This window comes from Sceloporus undulatus, chromosome 1, assembly GCF_019175285.1.
Source record: "Sceloporus undulatus isolate JIND9_A2432 ecotype Alabama chromosome 1, SceUnd_v1.1, whole genome shotgun sequence".
NCBI classification, from domain to species: Eukaryota; Metazoa; Chordata; class Lepidosauria; order Squamata; family Phrynosomatidae; genus Sceloporus; species Sceloporus undulatus.
Genome location: NC_056522.1, coordinates 64,766,528 through 64,793,859, shown reverse-complemented (window position 1 = coordinate 64,793,859; position 27,332 = coordinate 64,766,528). Strand labels below are relative to the sequence as shown.

The window sequence follows — 27,332 nt, the reverse complement described above, 5'->3', positions numbered from 1 at the left end:
TAATAATAATAATAATAATAATAATAATAATAATAATAATAATAATAATATCTTTAGGCTGTTCCCTGCGTATCCCTTCTGTATCACCTAGTACCGTGGTGGTGAACCTATGACATGCGTGCCAGAAATGGCACATGAAACCATTTTTGAGAGAACATGGAGGGCAAGGAAGAGGAGGAACAGACATATATCTGTTCCTCCTCTTTCTGGCTGTTGTGGGCCTTCAGCTGTCTCAGGGGAGGCCCAGGAGGGAAAGGGAAGAGGAGAAACAGGCACATGCCTGTTCCACCTCTTCCCTGCTACTCTCAAGGGCCTTCAGTTGTCTGACGGGAAGTCCCACCCCCAGAAAGCTGAAGTCCCCCTGGCACCAGCTGGCACCCGTTGTGGGAACACCTTTGAGTTTGGGCACTCGATCTCTAAAAGGTTCATCATCACTGACCTAGTAGCTTTATGCAAGAGCCATATAGTAAACTTGTTGTCAAATTATATGTTGACTTTTATCTCTTTCTTTTCTTTTCTACTTTAAAGAAAATGAATTGAAACAAGTAAGCAGTTTTTGACTGGAATCCTGTTGGTTAGTCTCAATTAAAGTAGACCCCTTGAATCATTTGTTTAATGGCGAGTCAACACATAGGTAAATTCCACTGGTTCAATAGGTCTACTTTAGTTAGGTATAACAACAGGCCAATATTTGCTGAGGTAGCATATATGAGGCATAACTTTTGTGGTAGATATTATGCCACTTAAACAAGGAAAAATGATTCTTAATATATCACATCCTCACCTCAGATAATGGTGTGGATCAACATTTTCATTATGTAATGTCTCTAGCTGAAGCAAATATACTGATCACAACCTCCCCATGACCAGCCCCTCTGCTCTACTGAAAATGTTGCACAGAGGGTCTGGAGTCTCTGCTAAAAGGGTTGAGCTGTGGTGCAGAGGGAGACCTCCCGAATTAGGATGAGATGGCATCTTCTATGAGCAGTCCTTCCATTCATGGAAGGGAGATCCTGAAGCCAACTCATATTCATTAAAAAAAAAAATGGCCAGTGTAATGTGAAAAAGAGTTTGATTTTGTTCTTGTCTTGATGAAGTGGAAGCAATATGGAGAATGTCGGTATTAAAAGAAGACACAAAGAAGCAAGAAATTCTCTCACATGTTTGCAATTCTCTCACATGTTTTTTAAAAAATAATTTGGTAAGATATAGAGGAAAATTTTGTCATTCAAGCAGGTTTGCAATGAAATGAAAATCCAAAACTGTCTATTAAATATTGGAAGAAAATTAAGAAAAGTGGCTTTTATAAAACATGATATCAATAGTAAGGTTTGCTGAAAGGAACAACTGAGGAGAGAAGAAAATGAACAAGACCTTCTTAATCTTTTTATGAATTTTTACCTATGTCTTTACTCAGATGAAAGTCCCATTGAGTATAGCAAAGTTTACTCTGAGGTGAGTGTGTATAAGATTGTAGCTGGAAGTTATATAAATAATTTATATAGTTATATAAATGCATGCCCTTTAAAACATAAGGTGAGAAATTATTGTCTCATAGATTTGAGATGAAAGAATTCATCTCAAAGGCCCATTATTGTGTAATTAGCATTATACTCATCCAAGGTAGCATGAGTTTCAGTCCACTTAAAATATAAAGCTAATGTTGAAATCCCTGTGTTTTAATTTACAAACCCAAAACATTTGTCTGAGAAGCGTAGTAAACAAAGAAAAGTCTTGGGTTTTTTTAAAGAAATAAAAGCAAATGGAAAAGTGCCTTCCAAATCCAAACAATGGGTATGGAGAAGCTAATATTTTAATTATGGCCTGATTCCAGTTGGTAGTCCTAAATAGACTAGACCCATTGAATCTATGGCCTGTTACAGACTGCCAAAATAAAGCTGCTTTGGGTTTCTTTGGAGGCATGCTGTTTAAATGATGCATGGGTCCTAAGAGTCCGGAGGTTGCGCCAAAGCCACACTCTATTCCTAAGCACTGGAGGGCAGCTTTGGTGCAGCTTCTGGATTCTTAGGGTGCATGCATCATTTAAACAGCATACCTCCAAAGAGACCCAAAGCAGCTTTATTTTGGCAGTCTGGAACAGGCCTATGAAACTTAAGTATATGTTGTCTTGCCAGATTCCCCTTGATTTAATGGCACTGCTCTAGTCGGGACTAATAATTGAATTTAGGTGTGTGTATTGCCCCAGAAGGTCTTAATTACGTGTGGGTGATAACTGAATAATATGTAGATATCACATTCATCAGAAGATGAGACACTTATCAATTTCCAACAAACGTAATGCTACAGTAGTTGTCCAGAAAGATAAGGCTATTCTGAAATCCATTAACTGGAGCAGAAATTCTGCCCATTATTCCTGTCTAGTGAACAATGAAAGCAGGAACAGAAGAAATCGAAAACCGTATGAAATAGAAGCAAATGAGCTTCTTAAGGAGTGTCAATTCATAACTGTATAGAACAGGTACCTGCTACTGCACCAGAAGATCTGAAATACAAATCAGATGGGAATGAAAGCTCAGTGCCTGGCTTCTTTATGTTCTATAATGTGCAACATGAAAACTGGTTCTTATGATAATGCAAAAGACTAAATCCTTCTTCATGCACAGAGGTATGTTAGATGTCAAAACTGCATAAATATGGAAGGGAAAAAATCAAGTTAAGTGGTACAACTCCTGAAGGCAACAACAGGCACACAAACTTATTCCATTTTAACTGCTACCACCCTGGCCTTGGAGGAAGAGAAGAATCAGCAGTATCTTCTGGATTTGATCCCCTTTCTCACTGCCATTCCCTTCTCCATTTATGTTATGAGTTTTCAGATTGTAAACATGAGGGCAGAGAACTGTCTAATAAACAGTCTGTAAGCTGCTCTGTAAGACTTTGTGGCTGAAAAGTGGGGTAGAAACACTATAAATAAATAAACTGGAAGCCATATTAAAGAAACAGTCATATATGGCCCCAACATCTGAAAAAGTAATTTGAGTGACAAAGTCTCACTGACCTTGTGCAAAAACAACAATAAAAGTTGCAACACTAAAGCAATAACAGACAGTTGCTTTGGTCTTAAAACTTCCTGCACTAGCTATTTGACCAGCTTGGTCCAAAATATTTGGGCAGAAAGCTGTGCTTGTGTTGACCTAATTCTTGTGCTATGCTGGCATTGCAGCCATGACTGCTAGAGATGAACACACTGATAAAAAAAACCCTACAGTTAGTATAGTAAGATCCCATGAACAATACAAGACTGACAATATAAGGCTGGGCTTGTAGCAAGACCTATAACATGCTGGCAATCATTAAAGGCTGTATTGTGGTATCAAACATGACACAAAATTGGGTAGTGGCATTGGAACGTCATATTCTTATCATATTAAAAGATCTCTTGATATCTTGGTACCAACTAAGTAGCCCATTTTTTTTGGCCCAATTCAAAGAGATAATTTGACCTTTGAAGCCATTTATGCTTAAGGCAGGAAATAATGAATGCACACCCTTCAACAGATTTACTTTACCAAACCTTATGATCTTCAGTTGATGGTCTCTTGTAAGGTGCCCTGTCACTTGATGTAAGGAAGGTGATTACTAGAGATATGGCCTTCTTAGTGGTGGTACCTCAATTCTGAAATGCTTTTTCTAAAAACTTTATTATTTGGCTTCAGGCAAACTTCTCTTTTAAAATGTTTCCCAATTTTTAATATTTTGTATGAGCTTTGTTTCCCCTTTATGCTGTTTATTAGCTGTTGCTTCTGTACCATTTAAGCTAAACAAAGTTTTTTTTTTTAATGGAATTGTACTGTAAGCCACCCTGAAAGTTTTAGCACAGGGCAGCATGTATATCTATAACAAATAAAGCATCATCATCCTACAACTAGGAATGATGTGATAAGCAATTCAATGACATTCTAGCTAATGTGCTAATATGCTTCCCCTCTTACTTTGCATTTATATTTTCCAACAGCAAGGCTGCATGCAGCTTCACAGCTATGTATCAGTTTGATTGGGGTTTATGTCTTCTAATGTAAAAAGATTGAATTCAGTATTCTTTATCTTATTTATTCTCATTAATATTTGTAAATCACACTTTCTGCCCAAAATTACCCATGGTAATCTGTAACTCTTTCAGCCACTGTCAACAAGCTGAAACATGACACACAATAAGATCTTTTAATGAAGGGAGATATGCTGATGCTAATGAACATTTGGCATACTGTAATCTCTTATGACCACATAGAAAAGTATAGTAAAGAAGGAAAACCAGCAGAAATTGGGATGTTGTATTACTATAGGCTAAATACAATTGCTAGTGTCAGAGTAGTCCCACTGAATAAATGGAAATTTGACAACCCTCCCCACAAGGCATCTGACTCCATCCTTGCCTCTGAGAGGGAGAGAAAGGTAGGCCTTCCCATCCGGCCTCACTAAAGGAACTGAACCCTCCCCACAAGGCATCTGACTCCATCTTGGCCTCCGTGGGGGTGAGAGGGTGGGCCAATGCCATCAGGCCTATCCTTAAGATACAGAGCCCTCAGTCTGTCCATCTGCCTTGGTCCAGGCCTCAGAGGGAGAGAAGAATGCTGGACCTGATCCCCTTCCCCTCAACCATTCCCTTCTCCTTTTGTGTCGTGTCTTCTTAGATTGTAAGCATGAAGGCAGGGAACCGTCTAATTAAATGATTTTATGTACAGTGCTGTGTAAATTTACAGCGCTATATAAATAAAGCTTAATAATAATAATAATAATAATAATAATAATAATAATAAAGTCATCTGTTACTTAATTGATTGAATGGATCTACTCTAAATTTAAAGAAATATAAGCAGCTGTACTGTTGTTCAATGGCACAGCGTACTACAACTTGGCATGATCACAAATTCATTTATGTAACCTACAATATAAGCCTTGGGTTAAGAATTCATATCTAGAAATCAATTAGAGCTTGTTCACCTTGAACCTGGCATAGATGATATGCCTTATGGGTTTATACCTCGGTATGTATCACCTGTATGTCTTAGGTATCTAAACAAATAGTGACAGTATGCATAATTCCGAGCAGGTATGAGGCTTATTTCCATGCTCTGCTGCATGTTCTACCAGCACTGTAGGTTGCAGAACATATAGTAGTTGTGCTAGGATAAAAATAACAATGGCTGCATCCACACTGCAGAATTAATGCAGTTTGACACTGCTTTAACTGCTATTGCTCAATGCTATGGGCTTCTCAGATGTGCAACCGCTGTGAGATATTTAGCCTTCTGTGTCAGAGAGCTCTGATGCCACAACAACCTATCAATACCAGGATTCCATAGGCTGGAGCCATAATAGTTAAAACGGTGTCAAACTGCATTAACTTTGCAGTGTGGCAGCAGCCTCAGTGAGCATCAAACCATTTAATCCCTTATAATATAGGGATTTAGAGCACAAATTTAGTCCATTAATATGCAATCCAATTAAAAAAAATAAAAAATCTGAGAAGTTTTACAAGTTCTCAGTGATGAATGACACTCCTCTGCCTCTTAAAGGTAATTGTCAATAAACTGATTGCATATTGGTGTCAGTGAAAAAATATTCACACAACTGAATAGGATTTGTGCTGGCTAATACAAATGGACTATTGAAGTAAATAATAGTATGTAGAGCTTTGTGGCACAATCTTTAGGCCACTAATATGCACCATATCTATGACTAAAAAAATAATAATGAGAAGGTAGTCCTGTGACTATAAGAATAATGTATTTAGTGTTAGATTACAAAAATATCATAGAAAATAGCTCGGGGTTATATACAAAACTGGGCTAGTATTCTACATCTTCTACTCAGTTAAGTACACTTAAGAACACTGAAGTCAGAATTGTCCAAGCCACTGTATTCCCCATTACCATGTACAGATGTGAGAGTTGGACAATGAAGAAAGCCGACAGAAAGAAAATAAATTCATTTCAGATGTGGTGCTGAAGAAGAATGTTGAGGATACTATGGATGGACAAAAATACAAACAAATGGGTCCTTGAACAGATCAGGCCTGAATACTCCCTGGAAGTCAAGATGATGAAATTGAAGCTGTTGTACTTTAGCCACATCATGAGAAGGCATGACTCATGGGAAAAGACAATAATGCTACTAGGAAAGGTAGAGGGCAGCAGAAAGAGAGGAAGACTACACACCAGATGGCTAGACTCTTAAGGAGGGCATGGGCTTGCATTTGCGGGATGTAAGCAGAGAAATGGAGGACAGGAAGCTGTCTCACTCACAAGGCTGCCATGAGTCAAGGCTGACTCAAGGGCAGTTAACACACACACACACACACACACACACACATCAACTAAGTAATACAGCATGCCCGCGCCATACGCGGGTGCGCCATAAGCGGCCTTGAGCATACGCGCTCAAGCCACGGGGCGCGCGCGGGGCGGAAGGGGCGGCGCATCCCATTCAATTGAATGGGCGCGCGCGCCCGTTGCGCCCCATGCGCCACCGCGCCGCTGTGCACGAGCCCCATTGTTTCCAATGGGGCTCGAGCATAGGCGGAATTTGCCTTACGCGGTGGGATCCGGAACGGATCCCCCGCGTAAGGCGAGGACAGACTGTATTTCTAGAATGGGCCTCCCCAAACCTGATAGAAATATGATTCATTCATTCTCCGAACATCAGCAAAAAGAATCCCCTTCTCCCCATGCAACTGATACCTGGTTATATGGAGTGGGGTGGGAGGAATTATGATTGTGGCAAAAGTGTCACAATTGTGACTAAGTAGCAATCATGAATATGGAATAGTTACGGATGTGTAAATCAGTTCTGCATTCATGATCAGATTTTGAGAAGGGGTCATTGGGACAGGAGAGTTTATTCTGGTTGCATCTACACTGCAGCAATAATCCAGTTTGACACCACTTTAACTGCTCTGGCTCAATGCTATGGAATTCTGGGGAAAATAGTTTGCTGTGGCACAATTACTTAGACTTAGTGGTTGAATAGACCGGTGTTATATGCCAGCCTCGGGACAGAGGCATCCACACGAAGCATGCCCTTGACGCCGCTATCATACCATGCACCTGACTGCATGGTGGGTAGCATCACGGTGTAACTTTGGCACTGTGTCCAGATGATGCAATGCCAAAAGAAGCATTGGAAAGTGCCACAGCGGTGGCACTAATTATAGATTTGTTTTAGGATTGCAGATCCAAAAAACCCCAACAAAACCCAAACAAACAAAAAACCAAGCAACAACCAAAAGGTTGCACTTCTGAACATCCACAAAAATAAAATTTTAATCTCCAGTAATTGCTCAGATGCTATAAACAGATAGGTATGTTCTCACCCAAATGTGTTTAAGAAACCATTTGCAAAAAAAACAGTGCAATTCAAAATGCACTTGCCTAATATTAAGTCCTATTTATCTTAGGAGCTTATCACATGTACATTTAACCCAACTGCACCCTAATGAGATGCAGCCAGGACATGGGATGCAGGCAGGAATTATCGTACCTAATTTGCTGGCGATTCAACTGACCAAGTGCAGACTGGCTGCATACCAGCTCCCAGGCGCACTTCAATGGCCATTTTTCCAAGTTGGAAAGTTCCTGGCTTTGAAAAGCAGCTTCTGAAGCATTTCTCACTCTAGCTTAAGAAATTTTAATGCAGTAGAAGACCATTAATGGTTGTCTCTATTACCAACTGAAGGAGCAACATAATTTTCCATTGTCTTGAGAAAAAAATATTGAATATAGATTCCATATATGCTTTTCTTTCCCAGAATATGTTTTGGAAAACTTTTAAACCTCTGTTTCAACAGAGAACACCTTTAAAACAATGGCTGGCATGCTATTACAAGCAGGCTTTATACCATCACAATCTGCATTTTTGGTCATTGCAGAGGCTGAAATTCTGTTCTGCCCATGCGACAATCAAAATCTCCACCCGCCAAGTTCATCTTGAAGTAAGGTAACTTCCCCCCAGCCACTTCTGTGTTTTCAGCGCTGTGGGAAAGATCAGTGGACAATCCCTACATCATTGACTCTTCCAGATCATTTGACCAGGACTCCAAACCTTAAGCTGCAACCAATGTCTGATCTAGTAGGTCTTGCAACTGTTCTGTCTGCTGTTCCAGTGGCAAACAACTTGTGTGCCTTTTGATAAGCAGCATGGAACAGAGTTATGCAATACTGGCTTAAGACCAAGGCATAAGGACGGGATGTGTTCCCTCAGCTTGGAGAAACACTGATGCTTGATGGGAAAGTCATAGATTTATTTTGTCCCAATCACTGTAGTGGGGCTCCACTGATAAATTATTTCAAAACTATTGTGACTTACATCAACACTAGAGATGAACTGTTTACATATAAACTGCATTTTTATAGTTAACCAGGTTCCTCCACACCTTCAGCCAATTTCATGCCAACATTAAATCGTATCATTCTTATGAGAAGAAAAAGAAATTCTACTGCTCAAATTTGGTCATTTTAGAAACCTATTACTTAGTGCTGACATGTATCATCAGTGGCTTTGGATCTTAGAAAAGAAATCTGCTCTTATTTATGTTAAAATAGAGCATTCATTTTATTTTTGTTGTAGAAAATGTAGATAAAAGAGAAGCCAATGATGCCTAGAACATTTCCCTGGAAGAACATTTCCCTGGAACCTAAGAACATTTCCCTAGAAGAAAAATTAGATATCATTAATATTTGTTTTCAAGTAAAATGAATTGTTCATTGAACATCCCCTAGTATAATTATTATCATACAGAAAACTTCAGAGCCATTCTCTTGTCCCTCCAAAGGATCTAGGCAAAAATAATCTTAATTTTCAAACTAATTCCTTCCAGCAATAATCAATGGCCATTAAACTTTCAGAAAGTTAACTGTGGGCCAAACCATTTTTGAGAACAATCCATTCACATGAAGAATGCTGTAGCTATATACACATAAGGTTCAATGGAGGCCTGTTTTGGTCTTCACCACACCTCTAAGCATACACACATAATGGGACTCTGGTGAGAATGGGAGTTGTGATCATGCTTCCTGTATTTCCATCCAACCCTCTGTCTCTGTGATGATTTTCACATGGAGGCAAGCATCCTCCTCCCATCATTAATTCACCATTAAATCCTGTTAATAGATTGATCAGGGGGAAGTTTATCTCACACACACACACACACACACACACACACAGAGAGAGAGAGAGAGAGACACTTATCCCATTCTTGTTCCATCTGTAAAGAGTAATGGATGTGTCATTTGGTATTAACGGAAACACGGAAGAATGGGAGCAGCATGTCTCTCATGCTACTCATATTCCAAGGACAAGTGATTTACACTGGGCCAAGATGAAGGGATAGATGGGAACACGAGAGGCATCCCCAAATAATTTAAATTTACATAATTTTCTGCTGTTGAGCTGCCTGTTTGGAGAGGAGAGATGGGGTTAACAGAGATCTATTAAGACTTACTAGAAGACTCTGGGTATGGCTCTATGCCTGTAGTGGATTATATCACTCCTCATACATCTTCTTAACACTTAGAATAATCAGTATTATAGAAACAATTTAACCCTTGTAGCTTTGTGTAATAAGCACTTCTCTCAAATTGGCAAGGACACTATTTTGAAGAAGACTCATGTGGCATGCAACCTATTGCTGGCCTATGAAAAAAGGAAAAAATAATTTAAAAGTGTCTTCTCACAGTAAAAAGGACAAGATATTCATAATAACATTTCCCCAAAAAATTTAAAAAGTAAGTGGGTAAGTGCATCATTGGTAGAAAAACTGAAATTTGTTCAATTGTGCCCTTAGTTTTATAGTTTAAGCAGAACAAGAATTGAATTATTTAAATAGATGTGAATCATACATAATGTGATAAACACAGGCAGATTTTGCTGAAAAACTGAATGCTTAAACAAACAAAAATGTAAACTGGAATTATATTATCTATATTGATAAAGACCTTCTTCAAACCCATATTTTTTCATTTGAGTAAAAGCTGAACTTTACCATCAACCACTCTAAGAATACACTTACCATGTTTATGCTTGTTTATGTTAATCAGGAGAGGCAGGAATAAGCCTGTAACTGAAAGATCAAAACATGCTTTTAAATTTCAATGTGATACCTCCAACACAACAATATAGCATAAATGACATTCAGTGTCAGCAGTAACAAATCTAACATTTGTAAATAATACAGTATAGAGAATATAGTTTAAAGAATATTTTATATAAGTGTGCTTTTTTTCCTATAAACTTTTTTTTTTGCTTTTTTAAAAGTCTGTTGTCCATAAATATGAAAGGAGAGGCCAGTATCAGTCCCATTCTATTTCTCAATTAGTTGTACTGGCCGGTAAAATAGACTTCAGTTCATATTGCTCATGGCAGTCTTATTGGCTGCTGCTTTGCTGTGTTTGTAGCTTAAACAGTTTGGAATTTTTGTGGCCGAACTTTTAGCATAATGTGAATACCAGTCCCTTTCAAACACAGCTTTAAGTTGCTTGATTATACTTGTTTTGTTTCCCGTCTCTGCTTGGTTGATGACCAGGCCAGCTCCAGCATTCTGATTAAAATAGGTTCCAACCCAGTCAAAATTACCTATAAATAAATGAAAAGCACATTCAATAATATGTTAACACCAGAAACAACATTGCTCAAGAACAACTGTTGCTTAGCTTTCTTCCGTCAGAGCAAATGCTGTTATGTTTTTCTTTCTTCAGAAATAGACTGTATTTACTTTTTGCACGATTTTCTCAGTGGCTCATAGGGAGGATGAATGAATGTTAAATCATGTCATATGGATTTAACTTTTCACATGTAGAATTTACTAACAAGTGAAGATGTTAAATTAGGCCTTCGGCTTTTAGATTTGGACCTTACATGCATTATTCAATCTAGCATTGGATTAATCAGGCCCCTCTGAGTCCCAGTTCTTAGAAAAGAGCAGGATACTAATGCTAACACTAACAACAGCAACAACAATAACAAACAAATAAACAAACAACAAACAATAACAACTGTACTTACCAATATAAGCAGATTTATCAGTTACTACATATTTGTTGCGGTTTAGTTTGAAAATGGAACAATTCTTTTGTTCCTTAAAACAGCAAGCACTTTCTTCTTCAAGATCAAAGAACTTCTGCATGAAAGAAGACAGATTAAGTTAGTGAAAGCCAGAGATGACCACAGTAGTAAAAAGTAAAAATGTTAACTTACCACATCTGAAAAATTGAAAATAAAAAGTACAAGATTATGAAACAAGATTTATAAGGACTTTGTGACTGTGTGACATTCTACATGGCTTTTTCAGTAGTGATTGCATTCTAGATGTTTTCCAATGAAACTGCCATGGTAATTTTTTAAAGTGTGGTATCTAATTGCCAATTGTTGAATGTACAAACAGGGATAATGGTCTTTCAATTACCATGATTACATTCAGAAGGTATTTCAGAGGAATAAGATATACAGATACAGAAGGAATAACTCAGGGAAAGGAGAGTCTTGCCTTGCAAGAAGCATCCAGAGGAAAACAACTACCTGTGCCAAATTTTGCAGATATGCCACTATAGGTAAACCTATGCAAGCCAGTAATGCAAGCACATCCACTGGGGTTTGGTTCCAGGACAACTTCCCACCCACCACCCTCCTGTGTATGGTGGCCATCTACGGGGAGGGGAGGGGTACAATAATGTAGCAGATCTGCTACCACAACCAAAGCTCTACCAAATATTGCTGATCAGGAAGAAAGAGATGTATAACTGCCCTCCATATCCATGGATTTTTTAATCTGTGGAATCAATCATTCATGGCTTAAAAATATTAAAAGAAAAAAATTCCAAAAAGCAAATATTGATTTTTGCCATTTTACATAAGGAACACCATTTTACTATGCCACTGTATTTAATGGACTTCAGTATCCACAGATTTTGATATCTATGGGGGCCCTAGAACCAAATATGAGTGAATTTCTCCCCTAATTGGAGGCAATGAGGGGTTAGCTGGATCCGAACTGAAACCATATTGGTGAACAGAACAGCTTAGCTGCAACATACTGCTGCCCAGCAAGATCTCAGAGTGTCTTGCTTGTTACTGAAAATATGAAGATCACCAACTTTCTGAGTGTGGAGAAAGTTGTATCTCAAACAGATACATTGGTGAAGACTTGGCCACTGCTGGTGCAAAAGGAGCTCCACTGATGAAGGACAGCAAAGGAGTATCTGTTGCCAAACACACGCTCCCTCCAGCACCCAACATTAGGAACTAGGCTTGCTCTCTTTCATTAAGTACAGTTGACCCTCCATAACCATGGGGTTTTTTTTATCCACAGATTCAACCATCCATGGTTTGAAAATATTTAAAAAAAATATAAATATACAAACCTTGATTTTGCCATTTTATACAAGAGAAACCATTTTACTATGTCATTGTATTTAATGGGCCTTGAGCATCCATGGATTTTGGTATCCATGTGGGGTCCTGGAACCAAACCCCAACAGAACATTTTCATTTTCAGTTCATTTTTCAACTGCTCTACTTTATATTCAAGACTCCAATGGAAGCTGAGGCTTTTGATCAACAGAGAGAAAAAGCATGCAGGGGACAAATAAGTATATTTTTTAATTTTTGAAAAGCATCAGAGAGAGAGAGAGAAGAGAAAGAGAGTCAGTAGCCTGGTTTGGGGCTCATGTGACTCCCTTCTTCCACGCTGTGGCTGTGAGTTGCTACCATCTTAAAATCACCTTAAGTTTATCATAATATCAAAACCCTAAACAGCCGGGTACTCAGTTAAGGACCAGATCAGGTTAGGTGGGCGGGGTGGTGGTGTTGCCTTGGTCCATAAGAACACCCTTCCTTTGATCAGGAACCATGTCTGAAAAAGTGACCGTCCACCCCGTGCGCTAACAGACTCCATAGCCGAACAGACACAACTAATCTCGGAACTGGTGCTGGAGTCCCCTAGGCTTCTAGTCCTGGGGGACCTCAACATCCCTTTCGAGGCCAGTCATGGTTCAACTGGTGCGGCTCGGGAGTTCATGGCTACCATGACTGCCATGGGCCTGTCCCAATTGGTTTCAGGGCCCACACATTGTGCTGGTAACACTCTCGACATCGTCTTTAGTTCAGACATGGATACTCCGTGGGCAGAGGTCTTCAATATCTCTGCCCTATCATGGACGGACCACTTCCTGGTTGAGGCTCAAATCAAGGCTTCTACCCTAAGCCCCCCCCCCGGGGGGGGGGTGGAGGACCTATTAGGATGGTCCTCCCTTGAAGGCTGATGGAACCCAAAAGGTTCCAAGAAGCCCTAGAGGGATATATGGCTGGAACTGACGGTGACTCTGTTGATGCCCTGACTAACATCTGGGATACGGATCTCTCCAGGGCTATACACAGTATCACTCCCAAGCGTCCTTTCCGGCCTATTTCCAATAAGCAACCCTGGTACACGGAAGATCTCAGAGAAAGGAAGAGGGCCGTGCAACGACTAGAGCGCAACTGGCAAGGACACCAGCACTTAGCCGACAAGACACTCCTTGAGTCTCTTTTGAAGGCTTACGGAGTGGCAATAAGTGCAGCAAAGCATTCGTTCTATGCTGCACGTATTGCATCTGCGGAGTCGCGTCCGGCAGAGCTGTTCAGGGTGGTGAGGGAGCTGACACAACTGCCCCCCCCCGAACCCTATTCTAGATCCTTCTAAAGCCTGCTGTGACAAATTTAATAACTTCTTCGCGGATAAAATCTCTCAGCTAAGGGCTGATCTCGATTCCAGTACTTCTTCAGATCCTATAAGAGAGGTATCCAGGGATTCCGTGGACTCTGTTAAACTTGATCACTTTGAGTTTGTGAGTACCGAGGAAGTGGACAAGATTCTTTGTAGTGTTAGGAAGACGACATGCTCTCTTGATCCCTGTCCTTCATGGCTGGCAGCCCAGGGGGGGGAACGGCGTTCATTTCTATGCTATGCCGTATAATTAATTCATCTTTCAGGGAGGGACATTTTCCATCAAGTTTAAAATTCAGCAATAGTAAAACCTTTGCTAAAAAAGCCCTCCCTGGACCCCCTGATTCGGAATAATTATCGGCCTGTTTCGCTGCTGCCTTTTTTAGGGAAGGTGATCGAGAGAGCCGTTGCTTCCCAGCTTCAGGGGATCTCGGAAGAAACAGATTTTCTAGACCCATTTCAAACTTCCGGGCGGGCTATGGAGTTGAGACTGCCATGGTCGCCTTAGTCGATGATCTCTGTCTGGGCATGGACAGGGGAAGCGTGTCCCTGTTAGTGCTTTTGGACATTTCAGCGGCTTTCCATACCATTGACCATGGTATCCTTCTGGAATGCCTGAGGGAGTTAGGTATCGGGGGCACTGTGCTCCAGTGGTTCCGTTCCTACTTCTCCAGATGGTGCAGCTGGGGGACGTCTGCTCCAATAAGAGGGTGCTTACATCTGGTGTCCCTCAAGGAGCCATTCTGTCCCCCATGCTATTCAACATTTACATGAAACCGCTGGGAGAGATCATCCGGAGACATGGGGCGCGGTGTTATCAGTACGCTGATGACACCCAAATATGTTTCTCTGTGTCTCCGACTGATGAGTAACTAGGGATGGCATCTCTCCTCTAAATGCCTGCTTGGAGTCGGTAATGGGCTGGATGAGGGAAAACAAACTCAGTTTGAATCCAGAGAAAATGGAAGTGCTAGTGATAGGTTCTCCCGGCCCGGGGGGGGGGGGATATTTGTCCACCTGTCCTGAACGGGGTCACGCTCCCCCTGAATGACTCAGTTTGCAGTCTGGGGGTGCTTTTGCACTCGTCGCTCCAGCTGACTTCTCAGGTGGATGTGACGGTCAGAAGCACCTGCTATCAGCTTCAGCTGATGCGCCAGCTGCGACCCTACCTAGGCCGGGGGGAACTTGAAACAGTGGTACATGCCCTGGTAACCTCTCAGTTGGATTTCTGTAATGCGCTCTACATGGGGCAACCCTTGTACCAAACCCGGAAGCTTCAGTTATAACAGAATATGGCAGCTAGGCTGGTCACTGGACGCTCCAGGGCCGACCATATAACACCAATTTTGTATGATCTCCATTGGCTGCCTGTTCGCTTCTGGGCACAATACAAGGTGTTGGTTATAACCTATAAAGCCCTAAATGGCTTGGGCCCAGGGTACTTGGAGGACCCCCTCTCCCCATATAATCCGCCCCGCACACTCAGGTCATCTGGGAAGAGTTTATTGAGGATCCCTTCTACAAGATATAGGTCAACCTCTCAAAGGGCATTTTCCATCTTGGCCCCTGGGATCTGGAACACCCTCCCCGAGGAGCTCCGCACTGCCACCTCCCTGGATCTCTTTAAAAAGAGGCTGAAGACCTTTTTGTTTCATCAAGCCTTCCCTGATGTTCCGTGATATGTGTGGCCCCCCCCATATGATTAACATCTTTGAGTATATTGCTGGCTTGGTTTAATGTTGATTTTATGTATACTGTGCACTGTTTTGTAAGTTTTAATTATCTATTGCATTTTTTATCTTGTATTGTATCGTTATTGCAATTGTTGTACACCACTGTGATCAAATGGAATAGCGGTATATAAATAATCTTAAATATTATTTAGAGAAAGAAGCCAGTTTAATAAACCATAGTTTGAAACTAGATTGTTTCCCTAAATCACAGTTAAGACTAGCTACATTTTATTTTGGTTCAGACATAATAATATAGTGCAGTGTTAAAAAGAGGAGAAAGACTTCAATCTCTGTTTAGCAATGACAAGAAAGCAGAGGAGTGAACTAATAACCTCAAGGTTCATTTGCTTAACACTAAAAATAATATACCACTACTTCTGGATGAGGTCTGTATATATTATGCAGGAAGGAAAAATTCTAAGGAAACTTCCCCAGTTGTGCACTCAAGGACAGCTGTAAAAAGGTATATAGAATATTTTTGAGACAATAAATATTCATGAACCAAACATGTTTCTGTTAAACAGCTCTTCTTCAGAGGAATTTACTGTACTTTTATCAGTATCCATAGAAGGAGCCAAACACCATAGCCCCAGAATGTGCTGAACCATGAAAATCAAATGCAATATAAGCAAAGAAAGCTCACTGAACAAGTGAGATGAGTAAACAGAGATATTTGACACTAGGATGCCATTACTATATTGAGTTAGCAAGGAAGAAGATTGTTTATTATAACTGGCAGTGAGTGTAAAAGTGTCATTCAAACATTTATTTCTTGCAGTTTATGAGACAGTACCACCCCAAAACTATTTTAATTTTTTTTAGATTTAAACAACAGGAAGAATACTTACGACTTTTAAATTACAGCCAGTAACCTCTGTACAAATTGCTTTAAGAGATGAAACAAAGTTAAATGTGAGTGGATTTGTTTCTTTTGAGTAACTTATGAGGAGCCGTACTTTAATTTTGCGTAAAATCAGTGCTTCTCTTATTTTTTCCATCCAAATATGGCCAGTACCTATGGAGAGAGAGCAGCCAATGTTATTTTTTATTTTAAAATCTTTGTTTTGAAAAAACTGGCTTTTCTAGTTAGGAAAAAACCTGAAAAGAACAAGTCCTATATCTACTGATGTCTAGAGTGAAAGATGTTATAAGGACACCAAAGAAATGACTTTTCTACTGAAGGCTGCTTTTGAGGATCAAGCCATCTGTGGAAGAATGCAGGTCCCAACTGATTTCTAAGGGCCAAAACACACTGCAGAAATAATCTAGTTTGATGCCACTTTAACTGCCCTGCTGAGTGCTAGGAATTTCTGGAAACGGTAGTTTGTTGTTGCACCAGAGCTCTCTCACAGAGAAGGCTAAATGTCTCACAAAACTACAGGTCTCAGAATTCCCTAGCATTGAGCCACGACAGTTAAAGCACTGTCAAACAGGATTATTTCTGCAGTGTATTTTGCCCTTCTGTCATGCGGTTGACCAAAGGAGTGGCATATAGAGTTGCCCAAGCCACCAAATGTGTGGCTTGGACAACTCTACATCCCATGAATCCCACCACTGTTAACAAATGTGGAGTTTCTACTCCTTAACCCACCAGATGTAAGGGCCTCCATGGTGTTTACCGCAATTACCAAGACTTTCCCTGATCCTCACCTCTGCCACCAGTATAGGGACAAAGTCCTGTGAGGACAATCTAAATGCCCTTGAGATTACTATGAGGATTTATTCAGTTTCCATCCCCAATGGATATCACTCCTCGCGATTCACTGCTGCCACCACAAACGCTTTGTCTGAATCCAAGATTTCATTTAGATAGTATTCCCAGATGCCACAATTGTATACAAACAAAAACAATTATTTGTTACAGAAGTTAAGCATAACAAGGCAGAATAATTATTACATTTAAAACACCACACACTCCTTTCTCGCTAACTCAGACCCTTATAAATACTCATTTATTTCTAAACCTGACTCTGAAACATGAATCTTCCACACCTTCTCATATAGACTATCCATATCCATCACTAATCCCAACTGTCTGTCCTCCCAACAACATATCTTATATTTTATTATATAACCAATAAATCGAACAGTGTTTTCCAACACGAGTCCATGATATCACAAGGAACGCCAGAGAAGAATAAGTGGAGAATTCGTCTCCAACTGCAGCAAGACATGACTGTGCTCAGAATTCTAACTACAACTGAAAGTGTGGTTAGGAATCTTTCTGAAGAAAGATTTTTGAAGAAACATCAGGGAAGAAAGTACCAAAGTTGATTTAATGCTGAGCATTAAAAACAAAACAAAAATAATGACCACAGAAAATCTGCAAGAATTCACCCTAGATAATGACACCCTAGCTAACTGAAATAGTTAAAGGGTTTATCTTGCTTCAAATATTGATCAGAACAGAGATTGCAGTCAAGAACACAGAAGAAGACTAAGCCTGGGAAGGGCAGCTATAGAAGAAATGGACAGGATTATAAAGTGTAAAGACATAAAAAGTGTAAAGACATAACTGTGAACACTAAAATGAGGATATTCCAAGCCATTGTATCCCTCATCTCAATGTATGGATATAAGAGCTAGACAGTGAAGAAAGCTGATAGAAAATGAACTCATTTGAGATGTGATGCTGGAGAAGAGTGCTGAGGATACTGTGGATGGTCAAGAAGACAAACAAATGGGTGCTAGAACAGATCAATCCCCAACTATCCCTGGAAGCCAGAATGACTAAACTGAGGCTGTCGGACTTTGGCCACTTTACGAGGAAAAACAAATAATTAGAAAAGGCAATGATGCTAGGAAAGATGGAAGGTGGTAGAATGAAAAGACTACATGTTAAATGGTTAGACTTGTTCGGGGGGGGGGGGGGCACAGGCCTGGGCCTGCAGGACCTGAGCAGAGAGGTTGAGGACAGGGGGACTGGAAGATGTCTCATCCACAGGGTCACCAAGGGCAATTAACAAGTACAAGGAATCTTTCTTCTGGTCAGGCCAGTACAGGGATATGATCTTGTCACCTTTCATGCAGTGACAAATGAATGGTACTAGCTCAGCATTTCAAACCCCACATGACAATCCTAAAACCTACTAGAAATTTAGAGGTTTTTAAATTGTAGATATAAATGTCAGAAGGAAAGTGCAATGTTTTAGGGTTCACTGATGTTGCTCACAGAGCCTGCAAAGGATAGCCTTTGTGTTAGGTGTTCACATCCACCATAATTGGTTCTTCTCCAGGTTACCACATGCACAAGAATCCTTCTCTTGGAAGCATAAGGCCTAGGTATTGCTCTTAAATGAATATGTTAAGAAAAAATATTTCAAATATAGTATGTCAAATGGCACATTGGTAATTTCTGATCTCACAGATACTTGCTGCAGAACAGTTTGGGCAATTTGGTCTCTTTAAAAAAAGGAAAACAGATTTGGCCTTCTTTCTCAGTTGAATGTCAGGGGTGCTTGGCCCCTATCATCTATGGTTCTAAATATACTTCTGCCTAATAAATGAAGGCACCTTTCACAACTGTTATGGGGTTGAATTCAAATTGTGTCAGTGTACTGACACAAAGCTGCTACTGCTCACAGAAGGCTTGTTACATCCTTGCTGAAACGTGAAATCTAGTCTGATGATTCTACTTTTACAAGTTGTTATGCTGCTCACTGCAACATTAAGCTAGGTGTTGCTTGCACTAATAATGCTGATTTTTATTCTAGCACTTACGCAGCTGCTAGGAAAACGAACACCATCTTTTATATTTTTCTCAACAGCCTAGTGCTGATGCTTGAATATGAGTTACTCAGAAATGGCCATGATTGTATCTCCTTCATTTGGTTCATCCTATGTTCTGAGCCTCTAGACGAATGGGGTGTGGCTTTTTTTCAAAAACAAAACAAATAAATCTAATGACAAAGAAATAGGTTTCTGGTATTTCACTAACCTTGTCTCATTTATGATGTTGATAATAGGAAGATAGTCTGTGACAGCAATATAGACAAACTGTTCAGCATCATCCATAACACTAAAGATGGCATCAATATCCAATACCCTGTCCTTAGGGCAAAGGAGCTTGGGAGAATTCTGTGAAGATAAAAAGCTCATAACTGTACAGAGGATAGGATTTAGCCTTTCATCTTTCTTCAGCGTAGAATAAATACTCAAAGCTACTACACTTCTTCAAATCTATGAAGCAAAAGAGTCACATTCAAAAGAGGAAGTTATTGTATCATGGACTACAGGCTAGCTTTTTCCCCCAAAGGAGTGCAGTCATTATCTCACATTCTGTAATGCAGCATGTGGCAAATGAATCCAGATTGTGTGTACTCTGGAAGTTTTAGGTCTCAATAAGGAATCAACATTTTTAATTGGAAATTCAATTATTTGTCAGGGTCTAGGTAATGCATGTATACTTAAGTAGAGGATGTAGAGTACTGGACCATATATAAGGTATGTTTTACACAAGATAATAGCATGTTGTACAATTTAATAGCCTGCAAAGCTTATGTGTCTGAAAAATAAGAAGCAATACAACATTGTGCATTTTAATTTTAACAGTTTTATGGTTTATTTGGTGGCTTTTAAGGGTTTTTTTCTTTAGCTGACAGCTATGCAAATGCTGCAGTGCTGATGCTGCTGTTGCCACCGCCAGTCATGACAACAACTATATCAACTCCTCTCTGTTCCTTCTTGTCTGTGAAAATTACATCCAGCAAGGAATGTACTATATGCTGTCACTGCTACATCCTGGCTGTGCATGAGTGATAGTAATGCAATAATAAATAATTCAAACACCAGTGAAGTCATTAAAACTGAAAAGCAGTCAGCAGCTGCCATGACCTTACACAGAACGTACAAGTTCTTTTGTGTTTATCATCCTTACAGAGATGATTTTCTGTTGCTTAGCAACTGTACTATAAGGATCGCTGAAGGGAGAACACCTAGTTTTACTGTAATATGTCCATGGCATAAAACAAGCAAGAATTTCTAGTACATATTTTTACTATTGCTACCACTTTTTAATTAGATGGTAATGTAAGCACAACATGATTTTTATTTTTAAAAATAGTCATTCTGGCTACAAGCAATCCAATGAATTCACTTTCTGACAGTGGACAATTTTCTGATACATACAAATCAGCATATTTCATCCAGAAGAAGGAAAAATCTGTAGGCTGGTGTTGCAGTGGTGAGCGACAAACATTTGAAGAAGTAAAAAAGAATCTTTGCAGAGGGAATTCTCTGGAAGGAGGGGGAGACAATCTCAAACCTAACATGGACTAAGCATGCTCAATGACCATCAAATGTTGATTGATTGTTGGAACTGGACTGAAATAGACTATCCTGGACATAATGGCTGGCTGTATTTTATATGGGGTGGTAGATAAAAACGGATTATTAGAAAAACACTTGTTAGTCTACATTACATTTCTGTTACCGGTAATTATTATATATATTTTTATATATATAAGTGTGCTTGGCCTACAATTTATCGCTAAAGCAAATCAGTGACTCTTATAGATAGAATTGTTCAAATGAGGCTTTCCTGAAGACAGTGTGGTAGGGTGATTACACTGGGATTAGATTGGGAGATCTCGGTTGATGTTGGGCACGTTACTTTCTATCAACTAGAGAGCTGTTGTGAGGTTAAAGTGGGGAGAAGAAAATCCATATGTACAGTGCCTTGGGATCACTTGAGGAAAGGAAGGAGGTACATGTAACTAGTAAGCAAACAAAGAAACAAACAGGTACTGATATTACAATGTCTCCATTTCACATCTTTACAGTTTACCCACTAGGCATAGAAACCTCTTGAAAATAAACTAATTTCCCCATAAGAGCTTACTGCTAACCATCAATTATGGACATTTCATTTTTATTTGCTCTGTGTACATGTGTGTGTGTGCATGTGTAAAAGAATGAAAAAATCACGACTTTATGAAAAAGAGAAGACAAAATTTCCCAATGCAGAGGGTTGTATGTCTTAGTTACCTTATGCTGCATATTTTTTTTTCTTTTTCTGAACTTTTGGAGGAAATGTCTTTAGAACATTCTCAGGCTGAATCTTTCTTAAGAAGAGAATCCATTAGTTGTGATTCTTTATGGGAATGTTCTAAAGGCATTTTTTTTCGTGGCAAGATTTGGGAGGGGGGGATAGGTATGGTCCTCCAAAGTCTCTGGGCATGGGGCTAATGTGGCTCCCTAGCAATTATTATTATTATTATTATTATTATTATTATTATCATCATCATCATCATCATCATCATCATCATCATCATCATCTTATATCTCGCCTTCTCCCAATATAGGGACTCAAGGCGACAAACAAGTATAAAACAATACAATTTAAAAACAATACATAAATATAAAATTTAAAAAACAATTAAACAATGTTAAGGATTAAAACAGTTATAAATTAAAATATAATATATTAAAATGCAAACTAGTAAAATTTGTATAGCTCAGCATTACAAACCCAGTCCTTCTCAGCTTAATAGGCCTGGCTGCACAGGAACGTCTTTACCTGGCATCAGAAGGATAGTAAAGATGACTCCATCCTGGCCTCTCTAGGGAGGGAGTTCCAAAGCTTGGGAGCAGCCACAGAGAAGGCCCTCTCTGTTGTTCACACCAAACACACCGGAGAGGGTGGTGGGACAGAGAGAAGAGCCTCTCCAGATGATCTCAGTACTCTGGTGGGCTCAAATAGGGTGATACAGTCCTTCAAATAGCCTGAACCCAAGCTGCATAGGGCTTTATAGGTCAAAATGTATTGTTTATTTTATTCAAGGCATTTATTTATGACCCCCTTCAACCCACCAGAGTCCCAGAGTGTAGCTCCTATTAAGTAACAATAGAAATCTATACTTTTCATTAAGTATCAATAGGAATTGTTACTTCCAATTCAGTATCAATAAGAAATATTATTCACACCTGTCATTTAAATCAGTCTTTTTTCTTCCTGACTGAAATAATGATTCAAATTAATCCATCCTGGTTTAGGCTATGCTACTTCTTGTTCTCTGCCTCCTGCACTTCGCCAGCAAAATAAATCTTCATCTTTGCAAACACAAAGCTTGAGGAGAAAGGGGAGTGTCCATATAGATATGCATCTCATGCAAAGCTGTAACTTGTTTTCAGAGTGTCTGGATTATACACATCCTCAACCTAGTCTTAAACACTTCTTCAAAATTAAGGAAGCTATAGAATGGAACTGTAAAATATATCAGTACCAGAACAAGTGGCTGAGTCAGAAATCAGTGACAGCCACGTTTTAAGGCAATGACAAGGAAATCAATCACTAATGGCACTGTTTAGATGACATAAGAATTGTAGTAGGTAAACAATAATTTGGAGTATAGCAGTTTCAATCCCAAGTAAAGAATATATGTAAAAAAATAAACTGGGGAAATAGTTTCCAAACTAACCAATAAAAGCAAGATAAAACTCACCGAAACAAAGACTTTTGAGTTGGTTTCATTCAGCTTGAGGGTCAATTTATTGTCAGTATTATACACTGCATACAGTCTTTTAGACCATACAGGTGGGACTTTACTCTTGGATTTTAATGAGCTGTACAAGGCAAATATCCTTTGTAAATCTAACACCAGGCAGCTGCAGTTGTACACGATGACACCAAGTTCCTTCATCTGTGAAACCAAAATGCAAATCATTAAGAGTGGATTGTCTAGCATGTCATGAAAGGATAGATAAATGAAGAAGTAGATAAGTGCATGACGTTATCTCACTGTGAAATAAATGCATAAAGCTTGATCTAAAACATTATCCAGTGATTTCTGTTTGTCTTACCATTTATTTGTTGCCTATAAGAATAAACAGTGTATAAGAAAATAACAGGTACTCTTACTATTGTAAATAACATACTCTGGTTTAGTAAAGTGGAAAAACACACATTTATTTAATTTCCCCAAAGTTAATTTTCCATTCACTAAGATAGAGAGAAACAGAATGGTTCTCAACCAGCAAAGGGGTTAGTCAAGGCTTCATTTTATCATTCTATTTGTTCAACTTGTATGCAGAAAATATCATATGCAGAGCATGCTTAGACTCAGAGGAAGGAGCAGTGAAGGTCAGAGGTAGGAACATCAACAACCTAAAGTACTCAGATGACACCATAATACTAGCAAAAAAAAAAAAAAAAGGAGAAAAGAAAGAAAGACCTGAAACAATTACTAAAAAAAAAGTCAAAGAAGAAAGTGCTAAGGAAGGATTAATATTGAATATTAAGAAAATAAAAATAATGACTGCAGAGGTTCTACATGAATTCATCCTAGATGATGAAGACACTGAAATAGTCAAAGGTTTGCCATACGTTGGATCAAACATGGATCAGAAAGAATGCAGTCAAGAAATCAAAAGAAGATAGGAATGCGAAGGGCAGTTATGGAAGAACTACGCAAGATCCTAAGTGCACAGATATAACACTAAACACTAATGTTAGGATTGGCCAAACCAAGGTATTCCTAATCATCATGTACAGATGTGAGAGCTGAACAATGAAGAAAGTGGACAGAAAGAAAATCAACTCATTTGAGATGAGTTGCTGGACAAAAGTGCTGACGATACCACAGATTGCTAAAATAACAAACAAATGGGTGCTAGAAGAGATCAAGCCTAAACTCTCCCTGTAAGCTAAGATGACTAAATTGAGACTGTCATATCATGAGAGGGAATTATTCATTAGAAAAAAAAATAATGCTAGGAAAGAGAGAAGGTAGTAGAAAGATAGGAAGACCTCATGCCAGATGGCTACACTCAATGAGGGAGGACTCAGGCCTGAATCTACAAGACCTAAGTAGAGCAGTGGAGGATGCAGGGAGGCGGGGGGTGGGGGTGGTTAAGAATGTCTCATACATAGGGTGACTATGAGTAGACTCGACTCAAGGGCAGCTAAAAACAACAACAAGAGCACTCTACTATTAGCCTTCTTTCCCTCAGGATTTCTCCCTGAATGTATCGAATTCCAGTACAACTTTATCTCATGTGCACGTGTGAGAAAACAGTTTTTCACAACCCACATTTTGTTAGACATAAACTAAAAGAACTTAATTCTATTGAATGTCACAAATGCTTTATATTAAAAGAGCCAGATGGGTCTTTTCATAACTCTAAGAAACCCATTCACTTCAAAAGTGTAAGAGACTGATAACAGTGTTCTTTTTACTACATAGAGCTCTGAAATGAGATGATGCAGCTGTCTTTAAGAGAAATGCAAATGATCAAGTCTTCAGCTCTGGCTTGGAAATACGACAGAGATTAATTTTATACTTTTGTATTTATAGCCAGTTTTAGGCCAAAATCTCAGGTTAGGCTGACTAAATATCTACAGTTTTACTTTTTCGTTGAATTGAGTTATATGGGAAACTTTATGCTAAAGATGGATTGTTATAATTTGTAGAAGCAAACATAAATTGGGCAGGCTTTTATATACTCTTTAAGTTTACTGACTTTGTACAACGCTGTGTATAATTACAGCGCTTTAGAAATAAAGTTTAATAATAATAAAATAATAATAAATTCAGTTATGCTGAGTCAGGGCATATGGGGAAGCTCACAGTAAGTAAATGCTGACGATCCAACTAATTTCTAGAGTTTATGATGTAACCAAGCAACAAACCTGAAGGAAACAGATATCAAAGATAATATGACATTAAAATATGTTGATTTGTAGAGGATTAAGGATTTTTATTACATCACACAAACATTCTGTAGTCCTTTCAAGCCAAAATGAATTCTCCAGTTCTGTGACAATTCACAGACCCGACAGCATTGTATATGTTGGTTCACAGACTGAAGGAAACCAGAAATCTAACAAAAAGAGAGCTTTACATCAATGACAACTTACATTTAAATACACTTTTTACCCCACCCCCTTTGTATGAAGGGCTATCCATCATAGTGACTGCACTAGATCTTCCCATTTCAACTTAATAAGACAGTGCAAAGGTATACAGATAAGATGAAGAAGCACCACAGCACTGAGCCATGACAATTTCTTTTCCCATCATAAACTCTTTATACACTTACTAGTTTAAGAATGGAAACATACAAATTTAGCATCATTTCTTATTACAATTTTCCCCATGATGATGATGATGATGATGATGATGATGATGATGATAGGATTTATTTATATATGCCCCGCCCAATCACTGGGAATCCAGGTGGCTTACAACAGAGGGGATAATAGACGGTTCCCTGCCCTCAGGCTTACAATCTAAAAAAAAAAAAAAAAAGACACAACACAAAAGGAGAAGGGAATGGGGGGGGGAGGGGATCAGGTCCAGTAGTTTTCTCCCTCTGAGGCCTGGACCAAGGCAGATGGGCTGGAGGGAGGTCTCTTTTTCTTAATCGAGGCTGGGCCTGTCCTTTCACTCCCTCTAAGGCCAGAAGATGACAGTTGAAAGGAGGGAGGGGAGGGCTCTTCCTCTTCAGGCCCGATGGTGTTGGGCCTGTCCTTTCACTCCTTCCCAGTGTTTTGGTGATCCATGGTCCCATGATCTGTTTTCCGCATTGCCAAATGTGACTTTTTGGGAGGAAGGGTCTTGGCTGCCATGATCACTGCAAAGGTGGAGAGGAGCAGAATCATGTCCATTCACTCCATGTGACAGGCTGAGAAGCAGAAGGCAGTAATGGAATAGGAGTGAGGCTGAGAGTCTGTTGACATGTTTTGCCCATCAGTGAACAAGTATACTATGGTAATGAATGAAATGCAAGACAGTAACAGGATGGACATGACATTGTGCGATAATTACCAGCCAAAGATGCTTTTATCCTGTTAAAGTTCTGCTTTTCTAGCTAGTGCAATAAAGTCTTATGTGATACATAAATATTGACTTGCCTGTCTTGGGAGTTCTTGATTTATGCTTACTGTATATGCTCATGTAGAAGTGTAGAAATTTAGGTTAAAAATTGACCCCAAAAAACTGAGTCGACTTATCCATGGGTCAGCGTAAGTACTGTACTTTAACTCTTATTTTAAAAAAGGAACCATCCCCTCATTAAAGGCAAGAGTGTCTTGGAAGCACTGTCCCCACTCTACTCTCATCCACGCAGCCTTTAGCATGAGCACAAACAGTTATGCCTGCTGAAATTTTGTTCTTTGGCATTGTTTTCTGTTGCTTCATTCTTTATGCTTCATTTTGTTATATGCCCCTGAGGTTTATGCTCAACCTATCCATGGGTCATATCAAAACCCATCATTTTGGCCCCAAAATCTGCCCTCAACTTATTATGCATGAAGTCGATTTATAGTTAAATATATACGGTACTTACTTTGCCTTCTAAGGCTCTCAGGCAGTACAAAGGGTTTGGCAGAGAAATGTATTTATGGATAAAGTAAGAAAACTGCTTTTGATCTTTTTATCTTTTTCAACTTCAGGATAAGTAAGATAAGACTCCCCAACTCTTTTGCAAACCATCTGTGCATTCCAGGAAGCCAGGAAATTGCTGGGTCTGTACTCCTGCCTCCCCATTAGTCTCCTTTCCCCATATCTACAGAGGTGGGCAGAGGTATTCAACAAAAGATTGTCTCTAGGATAGCCCTGACTGGGATATAAGTTTTATTCCATATTATATTAAAACTTGAGAGCTAGGATAGTGTAGAATTTGAGGATTGGACTTCAGCTCTGGAGATCAGGGCTCGATTCCCCGCACAGACATGGAAACCTACTGAGTGACACTCTCAGCCCTGAAAAACCCAGAATAGGTTCACCTTAAGTTAGAAACAAATTGAAGGCACACAACAGCAACAATGTTAAAACTATATGTATGTAGTGTACTTTATTTTATTTTATTCATCTCTATTTCTTAAAGGAACCAATATAGAATCATAGAATAATAGAGTTGGAAGAGATCACAAGGGCCATCCA

The 27,332-nt window shown here is 39.3% G+C and overlaps 1 protein-coding gene across 1 annotated transcript in view; it reads right to left on the bottom strand.

The window, feature by feature from the left end:
- Positions 1 to 8,546: 8,546 nt before the first annotated feature.
- Positions 8,547 to 27,332, bottom strand: part of PLD5 (phospholipase D family member 5) — a 138,161-nt gene continuing 119,375 nt past the window's right edge. Inside the window, 6 exon segments of the mRNA XM_042441404.1 lie at positions 8,547 to 10,590; positions 11,020 to 11,134; positions 16,299 to 16,442; positions 16,444 to 16,465; positions 19,388 to 19,527; positions 22,893 to 23,090. Of these exon segments, the coding sequence (XP_042297338.1) occupies positions 10,358 to 10,590; positions 11,020 to 11,134; positions 16,299 to 16,442; positions 16,444 to 16,465; positions 19,388 to 19,527; positions 22,893 to 23,090 (852 nt within the window). The 3' untranslated portion in view covers positions 8,547 to 10,357.